An 8,543-nucleotide genomic window follows, 5' to 3' on the forward strand; every position below is an offset into this window, starting at 1 on the left:
CATGTGGAAAAGTTAAATGTATATAATAATTCAGGGATATATGTTACAAGAAATAACCGAATATAATGTATTTTTCCGTATATTGCGCGACCTTGTTACCTTTATACAAAAAGTATCTCGTATTCTGTTTTTACTTATTAACAAAAATGTAAATATGTTTTATTTGTGAAAATGTATGAATTGAAAATATATGATATATTATGTTTGAATATTACTCATATGTTGTATTATTTTGTTATAGATATTTAACCATAGTCACTTCTTTCCATCCAGTAGAGGACGTGGAATCAAACAACATATTAAATGCAAAGATTTTTTTGTTAAACCAGGTGCCAAACTTTTTAATCTTTGTGAAATTGTATTTCAAAAATTGAAAAATATAAAAGAAAAGAAATTAGTTTACATTATGGCAGGAATTCCCGACATCTGTGTTAAAGACAAAGACTACAAGAAAACAAATGAAGAAGTATATTTTGACAAAAATTGTGACAAAGTCAGGGAAATTAAACATTCGTTAGAATTTATTACAGAAAGGTTAAGTAAAATAAATTGCTATATCATTTATGTTCCAATTACAACAATGAATATTGAAAAATGGAACTATCATAGACTTCATATCATAATATCTTAATATTTAATAAATAAAAGTATATCCAGGAAATAAAGCAAAGATTGTTAAATTTAAATAAAAAGATTCATATTACATGTATATGTTCCGGACCATATGAGTATTTGGACCATACGCGTATGGTCATGACCATATGCGTATACTCATATGGTCCGACCATACGCGTATGGTCCGACCGTACGCGTATGGTCGGACCATATGAGTATATACTCGTTTGGTTATAAACGGGCCGGACCATATGAGTATTTGGACCATATGGGTATAATTTTCAATAATATGCGTGAGAAAACTTTATAAAATAACAATGATTGCTACATTAAATTGTATTATTTACAATTCAGATAACATTAAATACTGGAGTCAAAGCTAGTTTTGTCACATCATCATGCGTAGGGTCACATTACGTCAACACGGTACCGTAGCTTTTCTTGAGTCCTGGGTGATTACGATGTGTCTACTACGGCGAAAGCCCCCAGTCTAGATCTCCAATATCGCTCCAATATCGTAAAATAACTGAAGTACTTCAGATCACCAGACAACTTTAAATAATAAACTAGTGTCGGCTTGCCGGTGACGTCAATCAGTTTTTTTTAAACAAAACACGCATAAGTATAAAAAAAAATATGAATATTGCAATGCTAATGCTAATTATATTATGTTCCAAAAGTACAAATGTAAACAATTTAATAGACTCTCCATCCTGTCGACTTTTACGTCCGGTTATAGCAAAACAGCTCATTAGAATATTTTTGGAAGTTAACTTCCCAGGTCGACATTTTCCCATTCACTCGTTATAAGATATCGGTAGTGAGAAAAAAATGTGTTTACAATAATTTTGACTAGTGATGAAATTTTCTGTGTGAAACTGCTTATTATGTCACCCGATCGACAATGTCGGGTGACATATTGCTTTTCTTATGTTTCTTTGTTATTATTATTATTCTTCCACCTTTTTTTGTCCGTCAGCTTTTTTGGAGTAAAATGGAACCAATCTTAATGATAGTTCAACATAGGGAGGAACTAAAAATTTCGGGTTGCAGGTGGGTCTAAGACCATAAAAAATGGCCGCTGTTTCCATGGAAACTGAACAATTGTGAAAAATTCCAGTTTTTTGTTTTTGTGAATAATTTGGAGATGCTTGAACTCAGAATCATCAAATTTTAATACAATGTAGGTGCCAGCCATACACTGGTTTTGGATGATTTTGGCAATCATTGGAACCACTATGTTGCCATGGAAACTACTCCAAAAATTTCAAAAATATGAAAATGCTCCAATTTTTTGGAAACTGTAGCATAACGATGAGCAACTTTGGTAGATGTGGAATTTGGCGTTGGAATTTCCAAAATGTCTGCCGTTTCCATGGAAACAATGCAAAAAGGTCAAAATGCTCCAAAAACTTCAAGGTTTGGTAAATAACTTTGGTATGCTTAAATATGAAATCATAAAATTTTTACACAATATAGTTGTCCACTATATACAGGTTTTGTATGATTTTGACAATCATTGGAACTACTATGTTACCATGGATACAGGATCAAATATTTCAAAAATTTCAAAATGCTCCAAAATTGATGAAACTTTATATGATTGGTGACTGGCAAGTCTGGATGAGACTTTTGGAGTTGGAATTTCCAAAATGGCCACCGTTGCCATGGAAACTGCAGAAATGTCAAAATTTTTCAAAATCCTCCAAACTTTATGAAAATTGATATCATTGTTAACTGGCAGGTAAAGATGAGACTTTTGACTTTGAAATTTTCAAAATGGCTGCCGTTGCCATGGAAACAGCAGAATTTGAAATTATTCAAAATGCTCTGAATGTACTGAAAATTTACAGAAACATGTATTGCCATGCATATATGTGCATTCACTGTTCAACAATTTGGAAATGGCTGCCGCTTAGTGGCAATTGGGGGAAGGGTGACATCCGCTATTGCTTGCAATGGCAATTCTAGTTTTATTTTGTTATTCTTGTTATTACTAATTTTTAATGAAAAAATGACCTTTGGTATTGTCTTTTTAATGACGTAACAACTAAAATGGTTATATAAAGAGGTAAGCATTTATGTACCTGTTAATTACCCCGACCATACGCGTATGGTCCGCCCATAGGTCGGACCATATGAGTATATACCCATATGGTCATGACCATTCGCGTATGGTCCAAATACTCATATGGTCCGGAACATATACATGTTTTAAGAAAACTTAGTAAAATTGATTTAAAAAGTTTTAAACAAAGTTACAACGCAATGTTATTTAACAGCAAATTCTAGAAAACATTATCAAAAAGATTGTGACATGTTAATCACCCTGAAATAAGTTAAGCTTTAGTAATTATGAAAAAGGGGCACGTTTTAGACAATAAATCATTATCAATAGGGATAGCGTCCCGCCGAAGGCAAAGCGATTATTTTATAAAAAAATAATCGTCTATTGTATAATAATTTTAGGGAGGAGTAACTCAAATTAATTGTAAATTGGGGAATACATTATCTTTTGATTGGACAAACAAATTTAGGTTGATCTTGGGGTGACCACGTGAAGAAAAGGTTTTAAGTGATAAATTTTGATAATAAAACTTCGCTTGGTGACTTGATATCAAGAATAAAGATATAGCCTGAATTTGTGTCCATTATATTTAAGGTCCAGCGGCTAAAAGTTAGCAAGTATAGCACGATACAAAACACCCCCAAGTATCGACACAACAACAATCCAAATCATACATTATCAAGCTTAAATAATCAATTTGCCAAACTGTTTAAAAATTTGTGCATGACATATTAATTTTTTGAGTTATCTTTCTGTGTACTTATAGGCCAAACTATACCAAACCAGTTTGGTAAAGGTAGAAACCAGCTAGACATTGACTTGACAAAGTTTCAACAGCTTCTACAACTTGGGTTTACTGTTAAACAGATTGCTGAAGATGGACTTCTTGGTGGTGTTATACATGTTAACACGCTGTATCGAAAACTCAAAGAAAACAACATACAGATAAGATCCTCCTACTCAGACATGAGACATGCCATCAGACATACAGTATTATAGTTTTATATACTGTATATACTTATGAGAGGTAAGTATATCAGAAAAAAGGTATATGATTGAAGCTGATCCACATTTAGCTATGACTCAGCATTGAAGGCCATACTACAACATATGATTGTTATCTTCAACAACATTGTGTTTTGATGGAACATTGCCTAATTGGCACTTATGCCACTTCTTTTTATTTTGACTTGAGTTAGCTACCACTTGAAACATGTGGCATTTAGTGGCCAAACTTTCAAACTTATATAGTATCTGGGACTCTCATCATAAAAGTTTTGTTGAGCCAATGCATTAAAAGTAAACATGGTAAAATATATAACATTATCTTCAATTTGCATGCTCAAATTAAATAACATTGATTTATTAATACTGGCTAAAGATTAAACTTTCTATTTCGCCTTGTTCAATGTTGTAAAAGTAATTTAAAAGGTTTGTCCATTGTTAAATGTGTTATGCATTGTAGTACTGCATTAGTTTCATTTGACAATGTAATAGCAAAAAAGTATGAAAACCCCTTTACTATGTATTTAGGTGCTTTAGAGGTCCAAACCTATTTAAAAACTAAAGGAGTAAATGTTCAGCGTCAGAAATGCAGAGACATATTAGGCAGAGTAGACTCACTTGGAACTGCTACAAGATGGTCATGTACTATTCAAAGGCGTCAATACAGTGTCCCCACTGCAAACTCAGTTTGGCATGTTGACACTCATCATTCACACATCAGGTTGGTATTGGTTATCATGATTATGACTGTGGCTGCTGAATAGATATCTTATGTGCATGTACATTTACATGCAGATATAGGTTAACAGTTTCAAGACTAAGTGATATAAATAGTGATTTAGTGTGAAGGTCTCAGAATCATGACATGTGAATCGCTATATAGTCCCATCGAAAATATATATTTAACATAGACCATTTCTCAAGGATTTAAAAAAAAAAGTTCATGTTCCTGCTGTACTTTTACATGTAGGTTCATAGGCTGATTCAGAGGGGCCCTGCCACCCTCCCCTTTTTGGGAATTTTTTTTATGGTTGATTATATAGGGAATCACTAAAAGTACAGAAAAACATATAGAAATACATAAAAAATTATTTATCCTTTTCATGGAGATTAACATGTAACACTATGTTCAGTCTTGAGATATTTTTCTGCATGTGTACATGTTACTCCGATTATTCTGTATGTGTACATAGATATTATCAATGATATTTTACTTGTATTCATATAATAAATATATATTTCTAACGATAAAAAATATTCATATTATTAATTTATGTTCTTAACAAATTTAAACATTTTTATAAGTATTCAGTGAAGAAATGAATTTCATAAAAAGCGAATAGAAATTTCATTTTGCACTCAATAATATCGGTGTATTTATAAATCATTGCACTCAGTACTATCGGTGTATTTATAAATCAGTTAACAGTCAAAAACAAAAGTTGTGTATGTAGAAATCTTGCGGAAACAATACATTGGATTGCCCTCATTGTCATAGCGATGTAAAAAGTGTTTGTGTATAACACCTGTTAATGCACAATTTTTATATCTAATAGCTCTGATGGGGTCAAAAGACAAAAGAAATTTTGATGCGAAGGCATTGAAAGGTTTCCTCTTTCGGAGTGCAGTTTGGAAAGAATGAGTTGGTAGTGCCACCTTTTAAATTGTTATCAACAGTCCTAAAATATCTATTCATTAAATTGTCTTACACACATGAACACATGCATCACACATAGAAATAGATTTTTATTTATAGATATATAAATAATAGAAAAGATATGAGCTCAATAACCAATAATAAGTCATTCACTGAGATAAAGAGATGAAAGTTTGCTTTTTTTATTTAATGTTTTAATTTTTCAGAGGGGGCATTATTGCGCATGGCGGTATTGATGGTCACTCAAGACTCATTCCATTCCTAAGGGCTTCAACTTTCAACACATCAAAGGCTGCTGCAAACTTTTTTGTTCAGGGTGTGAAGAACTATGGAGTACCCAGCAGAATACGTGCTGACCATGGTACATAATATGCAGACACTGGACGGTTCATGATTTCAGTAAACGGTGAGGTAAGAGGAAGCTTCATGACTGGGCCTTCTGTCCACAGTATCCACAGAGGGGTCTTGCAGTATGTTTTCGTACCACGTATTGACTTTGCTTTAAGAGAGTGGATGAATACTCACAATAACCATAAGATCAGAACTGAAGGTAACAAAACACCAAATATGATGTGGTTCAAATCACTTTTACTAGGGAATCCAGAAAAGAACACCAGCATCCGCAACATAGAGAATCCACCTGATGAGCGTGTTGATGAGGTTATTCAAACTCTAAACCTTGAATTGAATGGGACAATCTTCTTAAAACCAAGAGACAACTGCCCATTAACAGAAGATGAATTCACGGAATTAAGGAATACCATTGACATAAAAAATATTCAGTATCACATGGACTAGACGTGTTTAGAGATGTTATGCTCCATGTTATGTCTAAACAAACTTAAACACTGTGCTTTTTCATATACAATGTATAACTGTTTAGTAATATTAAAAGTATAAGCTTGTATGCAATATTTGATATAGGAGTAATCTCCTTCTTTTGTATTGAAGCATATATATACTGAGATCAGTGCAAATGTATATTCTTTGTGCAAATTGCATGGTTTCTACAAGTTTTAAAAAACTTCTATTAAATTGGTGAGATTAAATTATTTTTAAGCAATGATATCAGTATGTATTCCTTGACAAGATTTAACCCTTGCATACCAGGAATTATATGTTTTTCTGAACAGAATAGGAAGTGTATGATCTAAGCTGTCAGTCTCTCTTATTTGTGGTGATACTGTAATAAATGTATTCCTGTTTTTTTCTCTTTCAAATCTATAGTTTAAATTCTAGTATGCCTAATAAGGCCCTTAATTATACTGTTAATAATAATTTTGTATACAGCCTTAAACACAGAGCAAAAGCCCATACTTTATACTTAGCTTTGAATGATTCCACAGCGACAAGTGTAAAAAAAAATGCAAATGTGCAAGCAGCCTCATTTATATACACAATTTAAAACAAAATCAAAAGTAAATACTGATACAATGACAACCCTTATATTTGCGTATGGACACAATATGTCCGGATGGGGAACAGGCACAGGCGTTAATGGAAGGGTTAAAAAAATTAGTGCCAAACCCTACTTTAAACTGAAACTGTACAAGTGGTGTTATGACAGTAGGTAAAAATTAGTTGAAAAAGGCTCAGATCAACGCACTTCAACAATAAACAAAACAATGAATAATACTCAAAGTTATGATCTTATAGTAATATCAGTTTTTGTCGAGCCTGCATTTTTTGTCCATATCTCAGATACTATAAGCAATAGGTCTAGTACATTCAGTGTATGTAAGGACTGTAAGGTGTACATGTCCAACTGGCAGGTGTCATCTAACCTTGACCTCATTTTTGTGTTTGTGTTTTTGTCTTTGTCTCAAACTATAAACAATAGGTCAACTATATTTGTTGTATGGATGAATTGTTAGCTGTACATGTCTGCCTGGCATTGTTAATCTGACCTTGTACCTCATTTTGATGGTTCATGGATCAATGTTTAGTTTTCTTGGTTACTGTAAAGTTTATGTGACAGTTGTAATAAAGCTTTATATAAAGGACTATCAACATGATATCAATGATTAGTGAAGAAGGCGAGACATAACAGTGTGTGCACTCTTGTTATACATTTCCACATGTTCATAATAATTTTCATAAATCAATGTATATCTATAGCACCGTTAAGGGTTAAAAGATCGAATACAATGTATACACAATTACACATAGAATATTGTTTAAACAAAAAACACGTGTCATGAATTTGAAATAAATTTTCCAACATGCGAGACTTAAATTCTCATACAAAATCGGCTTAATTGGTAACAGAGACGGATTTAGCGGGATGGCAGAGGGCCACAGTCTCCCTATTTATATATGTAGTTACATTAAGAAAAACATTTATTTATTTGAGAAAAGTGGTTATTCCTTTTTACCAGAGAAGAGTATAAAAGTAGTTAAGAAAGCAAGATTTTGATTGGATAAAACAATTAATTAAGCATAAGCTGAATTCATTTTAGCATAAGCTAAAATCATTTTAGCATAAGCTAAAATCATTTTAGCATAAGCTAAAATCATTTTAGCATAAGCTAAATTCATTTAAGCATAAGCTAAATTCATTTTAGCATAAGCTTAAATCATTTTAGCATAAGCTTAAATCATTTTAGCATAAGCTTAAATCATTTTAGCATAAGCTAAATTCATTTAAGCATAAGCTGAATATTAATATTTATGACCTTAATTCCGCGCCAAGATTTATGTATAACCTAAACAATTCAGCATATGCTAAAATGATTTTAGCTTATGCAAAAATGAATTCAGCTTATGCTAAAATGAGTTTAGCTTAAGCTTAAATGAATTTAGCTTATGCTAAAATCATTTTAGCATATGCTAAATTATAATATAGCTTATGCTAAAATCATTTAAGCATATGCTAAATTCAATGTTTATGACCCTAATTCCGCGTCATACCTAACCAATATTATCCACGTTACATCAATCTTTTGTAAATGTAGATATCCTAAACAGTCCAAGAAAAACTATTTGCAATACCAAAATAAAGTACTGACATGTGATAGAACCATTTATAGAGTATACAGCTATGTAGATTACATATTTAGTTCTGTTTTATTTTGGCATTATCTTAATTTGGAAATGACCACATTTGTGCATTCTGCATATGTGGTTGAAATTTTATTCAAGTTAACATGCGTTAGAGTATTAATTTTCTATATAAAATACAATATATTATATACTATA

General features: G+C 32.0%; 1 protein-coding gene across 2 annotated transcripts; it reads left to right on the forward strand.

Annotated features, from left to right (window-relative positions):
• The first annotated feature begins 217 nt into the window (after nt 1-217).
• LOC134714918 (uncharacterized) lies at nt 218-6,550 on the forward strand. 2 transcript variants are annotated; one of them, XR_010106591.1, is made up of 4 exons: nt 218-329; nt 3,450-3,710; nt 4,217-4,409; nt 5,552-6,550. XR_010106591.1 is itself a non-coding variant. In XM_063576626.1 (4 exons), the coding sequence occupies exons 2-4, from the start codon at nt 3,704-3,706 to the stop codon at nt 5,712-5,714; spliced, it is 363 nt and encodes a 120-aa protein (XP_063432696.1). In that variant the 5' UTR covers nt 2,909-3,292; nt 3,450-3,703; the 3' UTR covers nt 5,715-6,550. The 2 variants fall into 2 exon arrangements, 1 of the variants encoding a protein (XP_063432696.1); XM_063576626.1 differs by lacking the exon at nt 218-329 and adding an exon at nt 2,909-3,292.
• Nucleotides 6,551-8,543: the final 1,993 nt, after the last annotated feature.

Source organism: Mytilus trossulus, chromosome 4 (genome assembly GCF_036588685.1).
Source record: "Mytilus trossulus isolate FHL-02 chromosome 4, PNRI_Mtr1.1.1.hap1, whole genome shotgun sequence".
NCBI classification, from domain to species: Eukaryota; Metazoa; Mollusca; class Bivalvia; order Mytilida; family Mytilidae; genus Mytilus; species Mytilus trossulus.

What these genes read in the sequence shown, in the direction of transcription:
- LOC134714918 (XM_063576626.1), top strand. An exon ending in ACTCATCATTCACACATCAG is followed by an intron (nt 4,410 to 5,551) that starts GTTGGTATTGGT and finishes TTAATTTTTCAG; the next exon opens with AGGGGGCATTATTGCGCATG.